We start from the raw sequence: 18,970 nt of genomic DNA on the forward strand, positions 1-18,970 counted from the left end.
GAAATATATACCATTAAAGTCAAGTGTTGTTTAGGAAAGGAAAAAAAAGCAAAAACAAAAAATTGCAAAGTTTAAAAAATATCTACTCTATCAAATTAGAGTCATGGATAGAATTATGATGCTCTCTGGGCCAGAGCCTGAGCTGCATCACAAATATGAAATCTTTTATGAGGACCAGATGGAAACATTAAATGCCTAGAGAACTGAGAACATGTTAAAAATGAAAATCCCAGTCCAAACACAATAACTATGTCTGATGTATGCTACTGCAAAACCAGAAAATATTTAGGACATAAACTCCTTAAAAGATTGTCTTTCATTGAAAACTAAACAACCCCTAAGAGCTCCCAACTGGTGAAACAGTTAAAGAGTTGCATGGAAGTTTAAAAAAAAAGCACTTGGACCTGGGCAGAAAGTGATAAGATATAACTAGATATTTGCGATTATTACAGTAGAAAAAGGAAAACAATTAGAAATTCTAGGTCTCCATTAACAATAAGTTTCTTAATTGAGTAGCTGGAAGAAGGAAGTTTTAACTACTATAACCTAGAAAACAATAAATAAAGTCTCTGTGCTTATATCAAGAAACAAACAATCGCTTCTCGGCCTTTTGGCTAAGATCAAGTGTAGTATGTGAAGAAACAAAAAAAATGGGTTGTCTTTCATTTTGCTAATTTCTATTGTCCCTCCGTTCGCATTTTAGAAATATTCTGATTGCTTGTTACTCTAAGAATATCTCTCTCACTCTTGCTGAGTCATGATATCTTAGTGACCTGATAAGAACCACCGTTCTACTATGAATCAAAGAAATATGCTTCCAATTGAAGAATAAATATACATTTATTACTGTCCTATAATGCTGAAGATCGATCCAACATTCTGCCCTTAGAAATACAGCTAAAGGTTTCCCAGTTCATACACATATATAAGCAAGGACAGAAGGTTGATTAATCTTTGACAGTTTGGTGATATTGACTACAGAATCACATGATGCCAAACAGTCTTGTAGGAAGAAAATAGAAGAAAGTCAATGAGGCAAGAATTTAGAAAGTCACTGAGAAATGATGGAGGAGTAAGACAGATTATAGAGGGCTAACCTGTGAGTGTAAAGTGAAGTATAGGCTATGGCAAGAAAGAAAAATAATATCTGCTTAATGCCTTCTATACATCATATTATTTGTCTTAACCTTCACAAAAGTAAAATAAAGTTAATGGCTTAGTGAGCATAATGGGAGGAGCAGACTGGATTATTTATTTGCCTAAAATCGCACAACTAGTAAACAATGTATTCAGAATATGAATTTGAGTTTTCTCATAACAAGTTCAACAAGCTTTCCATATTGCCTCTGCATTCCTCTCTGTTACTAACCTATTGTTAAACTTTAATAATTTTTAAATAGCAAAAATAAAATTTGCATACAAAATTCTTCTTTTGGGGAGATTATTACTTTCACTATTTTACTGTTACTATGATTTTTTAATCATTATCTATCACCTTTAATTATTTATCATTGTATGTTGATTTATTTGTTCACATTTCTCTCTGCTGTTCAACTTGTGGGCTCAGGGCTTAAAACTAGAAGGAACCCAAACAATCTGCTAGATTCATTTTTTTATGCATGTATTAATTCATTCTTTCAACCATGTGCTGGCTTGCGTTATGGGCTTAGGAGATTTGGCAACGAACAGCATAGGACAAAGACTGTCATTACGGAGTTTATATTCTGGTGGGAAGAGGCAGAAATAAGACAGATGACAGAGATGATGTAAACACATCATGAATATAGATGTGGATGTAAATAAAAACATACAAAGATGTAGAGCTATCGTCAAGTATGGATAAGTGCTATAAAGAAATCAAGGCATACTTCATTTCAGATATTGTGCTATGAAATACTCTTTGATTTCTTTGTAGCCAAGACGTAGAAACAACCTAAATGTCCATCGACAGGTGAATGGATCAAAATAAGATGTGGTACATATACAAAATGGAATATCACTCAGCCATTAAAAAGAATGAAATAATTCCATTTCCAGCAACATGGGTGCAACTAGGGATTCTAAGTGAAGTTAAGTCAGAAAGGTAAAGACACCATATGATATCATATGATATATTTATATGTGGAATATAAAATATGGCACAAATGAACCCATCTATAAAACAGAAACAGATTCATGGACATAAAGAACAGACTTGTGGTTGCTAAGGGGGAAGAGGAGGGAGTGGGATGGACTGGGAGTTTGGGGTTAGTAGATGCAAACTATTACATTTAGAATGGATAAGCAATGAGGTCTTACTGTATAGCACAGGGAACTATATCCAATCTCTTGGGACAGAACATGATGGAAGCTGGTACGAGAGAAGTGTGTGTGGTGGGGGGGGGTCACTATGCTCCAGAGCAGAAATTGACACAACACTGTAAGTCTAGATTTTAATAATTTTTTTAAAAAAAATAACAAAAAACACATCCACCATTAAAAAAAAAAAAGAAATCAAGGCAGGATTAAGAATAAGAGGAAAGCTTTTTCTTTTGGCCCCGCCCACAACATGTGGAAATTCCCATGCCAGGTATTGAACCCAGACCACAATAGCGACCCAAGCCACTACGGTGACAGCGCCAGGTTCTTAATCTGCTCATCCACTAGGGAAATCCAAGAGACAAGCTATTTTTACATTGCTTTTATATTGATGGTCAGGAAAGTCCTCTCCAACTAAATGAATTCGAACAATGACCTGAACGAAGGAAGAGGGCCATACAGCTATCTGGGGGATATTCTTTTTTGATACCAAAAATAGGTAGAGTATTTGATGATGCCTACACTGCTTGTTAGAGGACCAGAAAGTAGGTCGGCATATCTGGAATGGTGATGAGGGAGAAAGGAGTTTGAAAAGAATTAGGCTGAGACCATGTGGGTATGGCATATACATGTCAATCCCTCCTGTCAGTGAGATGGGCTGCTGCTGAAGGATTCTGAACAGAGTAGTGTAATTGCTCACATGTTATAAAGAGCAACTGTGGCAGCTGTGTGGGGAATACACTGCAAGAAGGAAAAGGTGAAAGCAGGAATATCAGGTAAGACATTAATTTTTCTTGGCCACACCCATGGCATTGAGAAGTTCCTGGGCCAGGGATCGAACCCTAGCCACAGTAGTAATCATGGCAGATCCTTAACTGCTAGGTCACCAAGGAATTCAAGTAAGAGGTTAACTTAATACTTCAGGTATGGGGTAATGGCAACCCGGATCTGGACGGTGGCAGTGGTGGTGATGAGAAGTGGTCAGATCCTGGATACACTGTAAATGTAGAGCAGACAGGATTTGTGGATGCATTCAGAATGTGAAATTGAGAAAAGCAGGAGTCATGGAAGACTCCATGATTTCTGACCTGAATAATTAGAAAACATGGACTTGCCATACCAAGATGGGGAGGACTGAGGACAGAATGCAACAAGAGGAGGGTGCTGGGATTGGATATCACACTGTCGGTGTTGGGCATGCTCAGCTTTAGCTGTCAAGAAGGCCGTTGGAGAGATAGAGAGGTCTGGAGTTCAGAGAAGTCTGGCTAATGATAAAAATTTGGGAATCATCTGTGTACAGATATTATTTAAAGTCATGAGTCTAAGTGAGATACTGGGCCTAGGAAGTGAGTACAGGCAAAACAAAGAGTGGGGGGGTGGGGGGGCCCAAATTCCTCTGGAGACATTCCAGTGTTTAAAGTGTGGGGAGAGGAACCAGCTGAGGAGATTGAGAAAGAATAGCTTCTGAGGAAGGAGGGAAATTAGAGTGACCAGGAAGCCAAGTGAAGGCAATATTTCAAGAAAGAAGAAGTAATCAACTGTATGGGCTGAGTAAGATGAGGACTGATCTAAATAGATCTTCAGATTTGGCACATAGAGGCCACAGCCTCAGTAGGACCACTTTCATTGGCGCTGCAAGGGGAAAATTTGATTAGAAGTTTCCAAAAGAGGACTGGAGGAGAGTGAATGTAATGAGACAATTATTTGGAGGCTCAGTGGTTAATGAACCCAACTAGCACCCATGAGGACGTGGGTTCGATCCCTGGCCTCGCTCAGCGGGTTAAGGATCCAGCATTGCCGTGAGCTGTGGTGTAGGTCGCAGACATGGCTCAGATCTGCTGTTGCTGTGGCTCTGGCGTAGGCCAGCAGCTACAGCTCCGAATGGACCTCTAGCCTGGGAACCTCCATATGCCACAGGTGTGGGTGGCCCTAAAAGACAAAAAGACAAAAAAAGAAAAAGAAAAAAAAAAGCAATTATTTGAAAAGTTTTGCTCTAAAGGGGAAATACAGTTTTGGGTAATAGATGGAGACTACATGGAGACAAAGAGGGCCTTTGAAAGAATAGAGGTCTAGAGGGTCTGGAGACTGACAGGAACAATCTAATAGGACGGAACACCGATGGGGCAGGAGACGGCAGGGACAAGTGCCAGAGCAAAGCCCTTTGAGGATGAGAGGGGTTGGCCTTTACCAGGTACACAGAGAGTTGATCCATAAAAATAGGAAGGAGAGCAGGAAACATGAGCATGGAACAGGTAGGTAGAAACTCGGCAAATGAATGAAATCCTTGCAAATACAACTACATCCCTGGGACATTCAGCCCATTCTCTGTGTCCCAGGCCTTGAGAGGGTTGGGAAAATGTCCCTTCATCTTGCCAAATGCTTCCTTTTGTCTCTGCTCTCTAATGTGTCAAATTCTACAGGTAGAAATTCATTCTTCTGGTTTAAAGTTTATTTTGCTACAATGGAGTCATACATTACACCCCAAGAGTCAATGATGCTTAAGTGCCAATGAATTTGTCAGCCCTCACTGTAAGAAGGCTTTTAATAAGGGGACATGAGAACATGAGAGCATGATCATTCTGGATGTTTCCCCACAGGAGCTGGGAGCTGGGGGTGAGGAGGGGGTGGAGTGGGTTGTGTGAGGGAGCACCCCTGAATCTGTGGACCCTAACCATATATACAATGTGTCATTCTAAATCAGAACACACAGGCTTATTCTTGGTTTACCCCTTTTCAGCTTGATTACCTCACATCAGTCAGTTGACCTCTCTGAGTCTCAATTTCCTCATCTGTAAATGGAGGTGAAGATTAAATGATATAAGGCATATGTGGTATCATTTTTCTACTATTGCCCCATTTTTACTTTCAAAAGTTAAAAGGCTATCTGTTCCTTTTTGCCCTGGAGCGTATTTCCTGCTTGCTCACACCAGCAGTCTACTTATACCTGACCCCTTGCCAACACACCAGATTCCCAAGAACAGCTCAATCTACTTATACTGCAAAACTGCTTAAGAACATTAGCCATTATATTAGGCGCTGATTCAAAGCCCACAGACATTTGGAAAGGGGGGACACCACCATTCCTCTATAGACTTTTAGGTTCATAGTCAGACTGACACCCCTTGGTAGGGATGGGAGAACATTATATTTGTATACTTTTAACATTTCTATCCATCAAAAAAATTATTTCACATGCCAAATTATTGTATACCCTCCTTGGTTGGACTAAAGATCCTTAATGGTAAGGCAGAGAATATTTGTATCATCCAAAATACATATTTGTTCATTAGAATCAACAAAAGTAATAATGCAAGCCACATGTTAGAATTAATTCACTAAGCAATGTCTATCGGTTTTCAGCCATTGAAAAGCGACTAACATATACAAATACAGTAATGCTTTAAGAAACACTAAACATCAACATCTAAACTTACAGAGGACTAAATACTTTGCAAAAGAATTTTCAGGGTTCACATAAAATATAAAATTCATTAATGCATTTTAAAGCTGAGTCACATTTTTGGAAATCTCATACAAAGCTTCTTAGAAGCATTTTTTTCTCCTCTGAATCTCTTTGCCAAGTTACTTTACAGAAAACCAAAGCACTCTATAACCACTGGCACTCAATATTCATACCATAAAGTAAGGGTGGTAGAGCAGGTAATTATTCAACCCTTTTGACAAAAGAAGTTACCAGCAGGAAATGTATGCATGCGTGCTTACTGGGCATTTGGGATGCAACTGGCATTAAAACTCAAATCCTTTGAATCCTGAGCAAGTACTGTGTTTATAAAGATAGCTCTTTCATAATATTAGACTCTCCAAAGCTTTATTCAGATGAAGCAATTGCTTAATTTAATCTGCAATTGCCAGATAGGTTTCTAAAAGTCTTATTTGTATTAATTTAGACAGAACCAAAGCCTTGGCACAATTCTTTTGAAGCCCAAAAGCATTTTACTTTATTTTGCACTGTCACAAAGCTTTGAGTTTACATGGATAGTCATTTTTCAATGATGTATGAATTCATTTGAACAGAACTCCTTGTCTTAAAGATATAACCTTTTACTGCCTTTTGACTACTCAGAGAAAGGATCAATAATAACGTGAGAGGGAAGTCTTTGTCCAACGAGAAGCCATAACTTTTATTTCTGTTTTCATCTCTAAAAATTCTTGGAAATGACCAAGAAATACAGAGCAATTTGATTTAAATGCTATAAAGTCATCTGGAAAAAGGTTACATACAACCCTCACTGCACTGAATACTGGTTATCTAAGCTTTCTGTTAGCTTTCAGCAGGAAGCATGAAAGTGATATAAAGATCCATGCAGGTTGTAAGATGCAAAGGTACCATTTAGTCTAGCCCCTGTCTCCCCCCAGTCTCCCCCCAGTCTCTCCCTTAAGTGGTCCCATCCAGCAGAAACTCCTCCTTTCCTATAAAATAAAATGTCTGTGAGGCAATATCCATGGTATTTCATCATGTTTATGAACATGATGCTCTGTTCACAAAACCCAAATACACCTGCAACATTTTGTACTCATTAGCGATAGTTTATCACTACTTTCTGTCCTGTAAACTTGTCTTTCCTCTTCTTCCAGAAAACAGGCTCCAATTCTTTGTGCTTTTCAATAATTTGAATTAATTTTATAAATATCATATATGAATAGGGAAATAATTGTTTTATCTCTACTGATGAGGAAGTTGAGTTTCCAAAAGGTTAAATGACTATCCCTGCTCCACTCAAAAAACAAAACAAAACAAAGCAAAACAGTTTGTAAGTGGTGGCGCCAGGATGCATGTCTCGAGTCTATGACTCTAGGTCCTAAGCTCTTTTACCATTGCCTCTCATGAATAAACTTTCTTACATAAACAAATCACTAGGAGGTTAGAGTCTACTGACTGAGAAAAACAACTTCAGGGACATTATGGTATTTTGAAAAGAACACTATTTTTTTTAATTTAGTAGCAATTTATTTAAATTAACTCAGAAGAGAAAAAGTGTTCCATCGGCATCTAGTTTCACTAATGGAGACAAGTATCAAATACAGGAAGGTAACTGGAATTTTAAAGAATAAAAAGCATTTTATGGCCAAAGTCATTGGCAGTTGTCTCTGTGAAGAATGAGAGTGATTAAACCTCCTAACACATAGTGATTTATTTTTCTTTTTAAATTTTATTTTACCATTGTAAGAACACTTAATATGGGCTTTAAGATCACGTACTATCCTATGAAACTAAATAATATCCAAGTGGTCTAAAAAGGATGAATTTAATATGTACAACATTGCTCAATAAAAACATTTAATTAAGCTGTGCCATGTAAAATTTTAATTTGTATTATGATATATATACTAAAATTTTATATGCAAGCATAAGCTCTAGATACATCAGTAAATGAATGTCTGCTGATTATCCGTCATTGGCCCAGGATTATGCTAAGTATTGGACACACAATACTTCATGCAATCATCAGAGTGGCCTACTGAGGTACCGGTAGCAGTTTTCAAATTTCGCAGATGAAGAAAGAACTAAACTAGGTTAAATGGTTTGCCTGAAACCTAAAAAGAATGGAGCTGGGATTCAAAGGCTGTGTTCTTTGCACCAGACCGCCAGCCTCCTAAAATCTCAGGTTGTTTTGGTAAACATGACCACGTTAAAGACTCAACTCTATTTTCTGGGTTAAGCCCAGCCCTGGCTGAGGAGACCGACAGGTAAGGACAAAGGCCATGACTTTCCCCAGGAAGTTAAAATCCGCACATGGATTTCAATGGCAAACTCCCAGGAAGAAGTCTCAGGCAGTTAAGATGCAGCCAGAGAGACTTGGATCCCTGAGTTTCTTTGCCCTGCCTTCCTGCACCTTTCGCTAGGAAGCCTAAATAGTTCTGATGGTGAGAGAGAGGTTTCCTATATAAACTGCTGAGGTAATTGTGGCCCAAATGAGCCACAAAAGCACTCTCAGATCCTCTGTGCTGTGACAGTCTGTGCTTATTAATTTGTGCAGAAATATAAAGGGTAGCAAGGAGACATTTTGAGAAAAATGAGTTTTTGATGACACTGGAATTTTTCCAAGGCATTTGTTCACTGAATCCTATACTGGCTTTTTATATGTGGAATCCTGAAATAGACAAGGCATCTTCTTATGCTTTTTTTTCTCTCTCTCAAGCTTATTGGTGCAAGGGGATGGAATTACTTCAAAGTGCTTCTCTTTCTATCTCTTTCGCACAGTGTATGATAACACATGGCTTTTTAAAATATGTTGGTGACAGCAGCCAAACAAGGCTATAAAGTTTCTTACTGGGGATATAAGCTATTCACACGGGGTCTTCTGATATGTGTTTCAGTATAATTTAGCTTGGTTCATTAGAATGTGATTAGCTCATGATAATAAATGAATGATATTTTGCTTCTTCAGTATATAGAATGGTCACACTGTGAATATTATAAAATCATTTCTTTATAAATGCCAGTGCACTTTGATGCTTTCAGATTAGCACATTCCATATTCAGTGATGCTTTTCAAATTATGAAAAATAATTTCTGCTTTCCCAACCAAGGCTAACAATAATGTGAATGTTTGTATATGTTTAGAGATTTAGTAAGATAATTAAACAGCAACATCTATTATGTGACTTAAAATGTATGAAGTATTGTTCTAAGTACTTTAACATGTTATCTTAGGAGATAGATAGTGGGATAGACAGCATATACATTTTTTAAATTAAATTAACATTTCAAAGTGTTTAAACATAAGGCTATGTTCTCCACTTTGCAAATGAAGGAATTGAGGTCCAAGTCAGATAATTAACTGGTCTAAAATTTCAATAGCAAATCAAGAGAAAATACTGAAACCCAACCTAGCTAGCTTCCTTGACTCTAGATAATGTAACATAAAACAAAGATCAACAGAAAAAATAAAATTAAAGATAACATCAAAATTATACAATGAGTGAAGCCCATGTGTAGTGTAAGGCATTTTATAGCATTCCATAACAATGATACACATTCCATAGCTTTAGAAAAAAGAAATAACATCTCTTTGGGGGGAAGAAAAAATGGAATGCTACGGACATCTGTCCTCTTAGAAACTGTTTCAAGTATCTAAAACCAACAATTTGTCACCAAGAAAAGCCATAAACTATTACAGATGCCTCTAGCCCTCCACTATAACTGATTCAATAGTTTACTTTTAAAAATGAGGCCACAAACATATTCATAACGTGTCAGTATATTAGTAAACTACTAAGAATTAAACTCAAATGGCGATATGAAAACATGCTGATAAAAGGGAAATTATTAATTTTGCACTTTGAAAATATACGAGTCTCTTTTGAATTCCAAACCAGCGCTTTCCATCTCGGTGTGCTCTCTTCAAACTAAAGAAAACATGTCTAAAAGTTTATATAGAGAGCAATACAGAGATAGAGGAAATGCAGAAAAACATTCACCATCAGTAAATCTAGGTAGACGGGTATTCATTGAATCTTCATTACCAGTAACTTCTCCTTGACCTACAGGTATTTCCACCCTCTTCATTTATTTTGCTGCCATTCTTGGACATCTTTGCTTTTTAGGGCTGTACCTGCAGCATATGGAGGTTCCCAGGCTAGAGGCGAATCCAAACAGCTGCCAGGCACAGCCACAGCCACAGCAACGCAGGATCGAAGCCACCTCTGTGACCTATACCACAGCTCACGGCAACACCAGATCCATAACCCACTGAGTGAAGCCAAGGATTGAACCCACATCCTCATGGATACTAGTCAGGTTCATTACCACTGAGCCACAACGGGAATTCCCACATAAAACTTTAATGTTATAAATTGTTTGGAAATGTCTCTGATTCTATCAAGCAAGTTATCCAGAAATTATTACTCAACCCACTTATTTATCTCTTCTATTGGTAGTTTTCAAGCCCTTGGATATAATGGAATCTGAATGAGACGACTCCAAATTTCTCCAAGCCTAGAGCCATCCATGATGCTTTCTTTGGACTTAGGACAAGGAGAAAGATCATCACTAGCCTATTTTTCAAGGAATTCTCAAAATGGGCCCTAGATCACTGATGTTTCAGAAAATAGTTTTACAGCAATTTTCCTTAAAGCCATACTACCCCTCCCGCTTTATTTCCAATCTACACAACTTGCAGTAGGCTGGTGTTGTGAGAGGTGCAGGGAGGAGGAGGCACATAAGCCAGGTCTGTGGGGGGAGCACGCCGAGTGACAAGTGTTCTTTTCCACAAAAGGTCTAAGAATCAGTCATTTGTATTCCCCCTCAAAGGGAAAACGCCTAAGTTCTAGAAAGAGGCAATCTGAGAAGGTCGACAGATTATTATTATTTTTTTTTTACCCAAAGCACTTAGTGGGATTCCAACATATCTCTGTCAAACAAATTACTAGGCATGACAGAGGTCCCAACCTCTCAGTTCAGAAAAAAATGAGACAGAACCATGTGCAAAGTTTCACTCCTGGTGATGTCTTTTTCTAGAGTACAAGGGTTATTAATTCACAATTTCTTCACTTTGCAAGTCATGGGCTCTTATTTCCAAGTTCCCTGGGGAAACCCTATAAAAAGCTCAGTGTTAATATTTTAGATGATGCGTCAGTAGGAAAATATTGATAACTAAGCATTCTGATATATAATAAGTGGATATTTTAAAGGCCAAATAACAAATAGATTCCTCTGTACAACAGTTCCACTCAGACAGTTAATAAGAGACATGCAGAGCTTGCCTAAGCTGAAGCACCAACTGTGCTGTTTGATGCATGAAGAATAACCAAATAAATAATTGTACAGTGCTACAGACAAATATTTACTTTACAGCACTACAGGCTAGGTAGTATGATTTGTACACAGTGGCTCAATTAAATAGGCTACCATGTAAAACTCTTAGCCGCTAGTGAGATCTTATAATTAAACCTGTATGGTCAATATCACAGAACACGAAATAGAAAACCAGTTAGAGAAGCCCTCCTGGAAAAAAGGGAACACAACTATTAAGAGATGAATGAAGTGAGGATGCCTGCAGAGTTATCAGCAAAGCTTAATTTTCTCCTTCTCAGCAGGCTAAAGAGAAAGTGCTATAAGAATATGGACCAGGACATAGGACCCATATTCATTCATTCTTTTATTTTTTCCACAAATATTTACCAAGTGCCAGGCTTTCTTTAGGTGCCTGGGATACAGTAGACAAGACAGAATCCCTTCCCCTCATGCAATTTAGCAGGCTTGGGAGACCAAAGAAGAGAAAAATAACACAACAAAAAGCATGGCTTTTCATGGAATGTATTTCCATTTAATGATAAGATCCAAGAAGATAAATAAAGCAGAACAAGGGACGAGAAAGTGAAAGGTGCTGTTTTTAGATGATGGAGGGCTCAGCAAAAAGCCTCTCTGGCAAGTGATATTTATGTAGAAGCCTGAATGGAAACGAGGGAGCGAGTCATGCCACCATCTAGGGGACTACACTTCCAGGCAGAAGAAACACCAAATGCAAAGGCCCAGAAGCAGAAACATGCAAGGTTTGCTGAAGAAGAGAAAGGAGGTGAATACGACCGGAGAACAGGAGATGAGGCCACAGGCAGCCTGGAGCCAGATAACTAAGGTAGGGTCGGATAAACCATGGCAGGCATTTTAGATTCTTTTCTGGGAATCATTGAAATGCCTCTAGTATAAGGTTACTGGTGCCTTGACAGTGATGTTGGAGAGGGAAGCACTACAAACATCCAAAGAGAAAAACTGGGAGACAACAAAAGAGGGAGGAATAAGAAAAGAAAGCCAATAGAATATCACAAAAGGGCTTAAACTTTAGCAGTCCAGCAGTAGGCTGCCCTGCCGGACCACTTTCCGGTGTGTGTCCTGGGGGTCGTCAGCATTACTTTACAAAGCCCTTTTCCAGTAAGTATTTGTAAAATCCAATATATTGAAGACTTGCGGACACTAAAAGGCCAGGAAAACACCATTTATAGACCTGCATTACTGAGAAAATGCTTGCTCTGATTAAAGCAATAAAATCAGGCTATGAGGCATAGATTTCCACTGGCATTCAGTTCAGACTGTGGGCTAAGATAATTTCTTTAAAGAGAAAAACAAAACGCCACACCAAACACCTCTAGTAAATTAGGACTGAGCTACTAGGTTTTCCCCTGATGCACCCATCCTCCTAATCACTAGGATTGTCTGATGCATGTGGGGGTAGTACCTCGGCTAGAACTATGCACAACATCATGCTGGAGGTGATAAATGCAAGGTATACCAAATTTACATACTTTCCTCCTAGTTTCCATAAACAGTAATTTGTTAAGTCATTAAAAAAAATGTCATAAACATTGTTTTCGATGTTATGGGATATACACAATAATTAGAAGTCATTATCTCTCAAATGCACATTCTCCCTTTTCCCCCTGCTTCTAATCCTCTCAGCCTCCAATCCATTCTCCACCATGCCTGCAAAGCATCTTTCGTCGTAAGAGCCATTAGTGGCAAGCTCCCTTCTTACAACCTTGCAGTAGCTCCCCCCGATGAGAGAATAAAGTCTTGTTCATGACACTGGAAGCCCTAGAGTATGGCTCCCATCAACAGGCACAGTCTGACTTCCCGTCTCTCCCTCCCTGCACCTTAGGGTGTAACCCCAATGATCTTGGCTTGCTTTCTCCCACATTCTGAGAAAAATTCCCATTCAGGCCCTCACTTGCTGTACAATCTTGGGCAAATCACTTGTCCTCCCTGTGCTTCATTCCTTTTCCAATAAAATAGAAATGCCAGTATATAACCCTTGGGTCTTTTATAGCCAAATAAGCAAATATATTTAAGACAACATCGGATGCATTTTAAGTGCCAAAATAAATGCGGGCTATTATCACCACTATATGTTCATTGAATTTTCTCATGATTGTTTCTTTAGCTGAAAAAAAAAAAATGCTCTTCCTGCCCACTCTTCTCCTGAAAAATTCCTATTCATTCTTTAAGACCCCACATAAATGTCATCTTCTCTCCAAACCTTCCCTCACACACTGATTCACTTTCCAGCCGGACTTATTTCTTCTTGTGCTGTTATGACAAGTTGAGTGTCATTCTTCACTGGCATCGTTTATACACCATCGATTAATTATTAATGCATAAGTCTGTCTCCCAGGAGATATATGTACATATATTTTTTGAAGGCAAGGACTCTTTCTCATTTTGTACCTCCCAGAGGAGGGTCTAGAACATAGTGGGCTCTCAACAAATGTTTTGTTCAAACAGTAAATATTTAGAAACAAAGATATTTCTCAAAAAAAGTTCTAATACTGCTAGGAAATAATTCAAGAAAATTGAAGAATAACACAAGGCAGAGATTTAGTAGATTTAGCTAACAAACTAAGACTAAATTGTATAAGACAGTAAATGTGCCTAAAAGTTCAGAGAAAAGTTAGGCATATACTATTCATCATTTTCTTTTTACTCTTCTCCAATTATTCTAGCTTTATCTTATCAGGAGTAAGTTCCTTTAGAGTAGGAACTATGTATTTTAATACTTTTTTGACAAACATTAGGCACAAAAGTACATATTTCGTGAATCTTTGATAAAAGGAGGAGATATTATCAAGATATAGGAAGAACTAAATTGGGAAAAGGAAGAAAAACAAAAGCCTTCTTTCTAATACTAACTCTGAAAGCATACTGTCCTCTATGGCGCATGTCCCATGTGCAAGCATGGGCAGATGGACAGTGATGCTCGCCAACTCATTTGCTCTCCAAGAGGACAGTAATGAGGAGAACTGTATCATGGGCCTGAGATGTACTCAAGACCATCAACAGTAGCTTCTATCACAGATCATCACACTACTGATGATGGAAGAGAACTAAAGACTGAGGCTGGAACATGAGCAAAGGAGAGAAGGCCGACAAAGCCAGACACCATGAAGCCAGTGCCATTCGAGAACAAGAAGGCCACCTAAGACAAAGAGGAAGTTGTGGCTCAGCAGTTGTTACACCTGATTTACTAGAATAAATAAATAAGGTCAATAATACGTTGACCTTAAGGATTCTAGCATATGTTTGCCTATTCCCTGTTCACCAATGCTGAATATTCCACTGACACATTGCAATGTAGGACATTTTTTTTAATCTGTATTTTCTCATACCAACTATCATTGAGTTTGGGATCTGCTTCTGGGTTTCAGAATTCAAAGAATTTAGAAATTTGGGATATTGGTATAGGGTCAAAATAATGATTAATGGAATAGAAATATTTAGAATAAGCTAAAGCAACTATCTATTTATATTTAGAATAAACATTCAGAACATGTTTATATCTGCAACATATAATACTGAAAAGAACATGAATTTAGAGTAGTAGTATTATTATATTATTATTATCATTATTATTATTTGCTTTTTAGGGCCACACTTGTGGCATATGGAAGTTCCCAGGCTAGGGGTCAAATTGGAGCTACAGCTGCCAGCCTATGTCACAGCCACAGCAACACAGGATCCCAGCCGCGTCAGTGACCCACACCACAGCTCACAGCAACACTGGATCCTTAACCCATTGAGCAAGGCCAGGGATTGAACCCGCACCCTCATGGATCCTAGTTGGGTTCTTTAACCTTTGAGCCACAAAGGGAACTCCTAGAGTGTTCTTATACTCCAAATGCAACTTAAATGACAATACATGAGAACATTCTAGTAAAGAACCTAAAATATAGTAGGTGTTGGAATTCATATGGTTTGAATCAGCGGTTTTTTTTCTGTTCTTGCTCACAGCAGAACTCAATTGTATATATGTTGAGTGAAGAAAAAAGGAAAATCCTGGGCCAGTTAATAATGATCTTCAGATTCGTGTATGTTTTTATAATTTTTTAATTAACGTCTACTGAAGACCAAAAGCAGATTATAAATTATGCATATATATATATATATATATATATATATGAGCAATTTTCAATCCCTGGACTATGTAGTAGTAAGACTGTGTACTTAGTGAGGTTATAGAACTACCTTCTCCAGATTCCCATATGTCAAAGATGGAGTAAGTATAGTCCTGCTCAAGGGTAAAAAGAAGCAAAGAGCTCATCAGCAAATTTCTTCCAGATTTAGGGCTGTGTAAATATTCTGATTAGCAAAAACACAGTGAATATCTACTCTTTTTCAGATATTTGAAAAATAATCCCAGAGTCAGTATTTCACAAGTGTTTCTTAAATATTCTTCCATTAGCCCACACTTCATAACTTGGGTTTTCAAAACCAGAACTACACATTCATCTGACCAAAATCTATGAAACCTACAAATAACTAGATAAAAAAATATTTCAGTGGGTTTAGATATAAACTGCATCCTCTGCATTGTTTAGCTTCATCATGAAAATTACTTTAATTTCAACGCTGAAATCAAAACAATCCAATCTTCTTAAAAGAAGCCTACTGTCTACTGTAAAGTAATAACATGTTTTTAGAGACATCTAAGTGCATATCTTGGAATTTCTAACTTAAATGCATGGTTTGGAAAATACCAATCGTTGATCGTGAAAGGATGGTGACATTTCATCATGACAAAGAGGCAAAAATAAAGTACTTATGCTCTTATTTCCTTATGTAAATTACATATGATGCTTTTAAAAAAAGCACACAAAATTTTTAAGACTGATGAAAAAGTCATTTAAATACAGACAATACACGTGTTTTTTCCAAAAATAAATTTTCATCATATGTTTCATGAAAACAAATTTGAAAAATATTAAATATACACTCAGATGAAACAAAAGAAATAAACATAAATACAGACTTAACCAGGAACTAAAGCAAACTATGATACAACTTTACTAAGAAACATAAAAAGGGGAGTCTGTGAGTTGGGTGAAAATGAATCATGGTCATAATTAAAGTTATTTTATAAGTTTGATAATTAATGGATTCTTTAAGACTGTATTATGGTGCATCCTACCAAAGTCATGTGTTTTGTTTTTCGGCAATTTGTGGAAAATTTTGTTTTAACTCAATTAGAAGAATATCACTTTAATAGCCTAAGTTACCTCAAATATCATTTAATTGTTCTTTTTGTAATTTGCTTCAAGAAAATCTGTATAATGAAAGAGAGAAAGTGGTTCTTTAATCATTTTAAAATCTCAGTTCTTTTGAAAAGAAAAAATTCAGTATTTATAGCTCCACATTCCTAGCACATCAAAAATCTATTCTAAGTAAAAGAAAGGTCACATTATTATATTCAGGAACTCTACAACAAGGAAATAGTACAAAGGTTTTATAAAGATTTACCATTATCTGATAATCAGCTTAGTAAAAAAAAAATTAAACATGCTTCTGGTCAAAACAATGCCTTAATATTAACCCAATTAGGAAAACATATGGGTCTATTAATTAATTGTGTGATTTCCACCTTTATTCCTTTTAAAAATATGCCCGCATACTGTCTCCTATTCAGTTATACTATTTTGCAAACTATGTGAAAATACATACACATTAAGGGTGAGGAAAATCATGAGAGAGAGAGGACATATTTATATATAAATCTTTATACAAATGCTACCATTGGTAGGTTGTGAAAAACTAATCACGTGTACTCTACAAGTATGAGATTGCAACTAAATAATAAAATTTAATTCATCAAAAAGATGACCCCCCAAATCCCCAATAAAGCAATTACATGAACAACAATGCATTGTCAGAAAAGAAAAATAGCCATGTCATTTTTAGCTAGGTGAAGCATGTGCATTGGCTTTAACATGTGTTATCTCTCAGAAGCTACATATTTCTAGGGGTCACTTGAATTTGCCAATACACTGTGCAGTAGATTAGGAAGACAAACACTTCAGATGAGTAGAAAACAGAATGCAAATGAATATTAATTTTCAAAAAATAGATATCTTCAGTTTGTAACAGTGGTTGGTAATCTAGCATGCAGTCAAAATCACTGTATTGGAATTGCCTCTATGAGGTACTAGCTGCCTACATGGCTAGTGGTCTCTATTCAATAAAAACTATAGGCATAGAGTCTCAGTTTTGAAGAGTCTGTTAATCTGAAAGACAATATAACCGTAAAAGACATCTGAAAAGACCTACCTTTCACAATTAAAGTTTATTTAATTTCTTTTGTGCTTTTCCTTACATTTCATTGTTATTCTGATTTTAAGGGAGCTACCCTACTGTAAATAACATACATACACTAAAGGTGGCAGACTCAGTGCAGTTTTTAGAGGGTTCTTGAATTTATTTACATGGCATTCCCAAGTAAGTTGGGAGTTTATTATGATGATCTATAAATCTGAAGTCACCTTTTTACAGCAAGAGTCTCGTAAAGATAATAGCAATTTAAATCATAAATAAATTTAATTAACTGTGTAATTTCAGAAGCAGAAACTTTAGTTTTCCCTTTCCTTAACTAGTGTAAAGATAGGAACAATAAATCAAAACCCCTAGTTAAAACACTACAAAAAATGGCAATGCCATAAATTAAGTTTGACTTTACACACTGTCTTAAGAAATAAATCCAAACGAAGATTGAATCATTTATCTTTTTACAAAAAAAAAATATATATATATATACTGTTAAAAAAATACCAGCAACCACCACCACAAAACACACAAAAAGTCACCAATCACCTCAACAGAGATTAAACAAAACAAACTGAATTTCTAAAACTCCTTCAATACTCAGTTGCCCTAGAATTAGCTAGGTGTTTTTTTTATAAGCAGTAATTTTAAAGAGTCTCTACAGTGAGAGGCTTATTTTATCTGGAAACAGCTAGTGGCACAGTGATAATTTAACACACAGAGCACTGTGTATCCTTCAGCTGACCTGCTCTTCATTCATCTCACACTTGTGGTCTGTATTATGAACAAAATTCAAATGTTCCATTTGCTAGCATTTCTAAACCACTGTTGCTAATGAAAAGCACTCCAGACACCTCCAAGTCCCGTCTTACCATGTATGAGCCACCGTGAAGCGACGACGCTGCCGAATGCTTTTATTCACCAGCAACTTTCTGAAAAAGCATGGTGAGTTCCTTGGCGAACTGCGTGGAGAAATTTTAGGAGATGTAGGTCTGTTTCCCGGTAATCTCGGAAGCTCAAGTTCTAAGTGCATTTGCTCCTTGAAAGTCTTTATGCAAACCTCAGATTCAGAAGCAGTAAGTTCTTTTGAAGAATCTTTTGCTGTCATGTCTTATATGGGGTGCTGGCTTTCACCATCCAAAACAAAACCCTCAAACATAGCAGAGACACAGCTGCAGGTTAGGAGGCTGATAAGTCTGCAAACTGTTCCCAGTTTAATTTAGGAAGCTGTGGCTCCAGTGTAGGAGCTGCTTAGAGCAAGAACAGCATACTCGAAGAATGGCAAGTCAGGCTGTCACAAGGAGCTTTATCAGCCTGGCTTTGCCTCTGAAAATGCGCCAAAGTGCTTCCTATGTCAGTAGCCTCCTTGTGGATGAGGTTTGTCTGCAAGCTACACACTGACACTCACTGAATTCATTCAGCTGAATATATCAACTCATGAAATATTCATGAGGGCTTCTGATAAATCCTTTACATGTATTTTTTTTTAAATCTTTTCAAACATGCTGCCTTCACTAAGGGATAGTTAAGCAAAACCCAGCCACCTAGTCACTTGTTTTTTGTTTGCACAAAGAGCAGAACCAGAGCCTGTCCAGCATGTGTGATGTTTAAAGTCTTCATTCAGAATTA

General features: G+C 37.3%; 1 protein-coding gene and 1 pseudogene across 1 annotated transcript in view; one reads left to right on the plus strand and one right to left on the minus strand.

Annotated features, from left to right (window-relative positions):
* PDE4B (phosphodiesterase 4B) overlaps positions 1-18,622 on the minus strand; it is a 382,092-nt gene extending 363,470 nt beyond the window's left edge. The window contains exon 1 of the mRNA XM_047788750.1: positions 18,214-18,622. Coding sequence (XP_047644706.1) covers positions 18,214-18,449 — 236 coding nt within the window. The 5' untranslated portion in view covers positions 18,450-18,622. The remainder of the gene's footprint in view (positions 1-18,213) is intronic.
* LOC125134839 (uncharacterized) lies at positions 595-742 on the plus strand (annotated as a pseudogene).
* Positions 18,623-18,970: the final 348 nt, after the last annotated feature.

This window comes from Phacochoerus africanus, chromosome 8, assembly GCF_016906955.1.
Source record: "Phacochoerus africanus isolate WHEZ1 chromosome 8, ROS_Pafr_v1, whole genome shotgun sequence".
In the NCBI taxonomy this organism is placed as follows: Eukaryota; Metazoa; Chordata; class Mammalia; order Artiodactyla; family Suidae; genus Phacochoerus; species Phacochoerus africanus.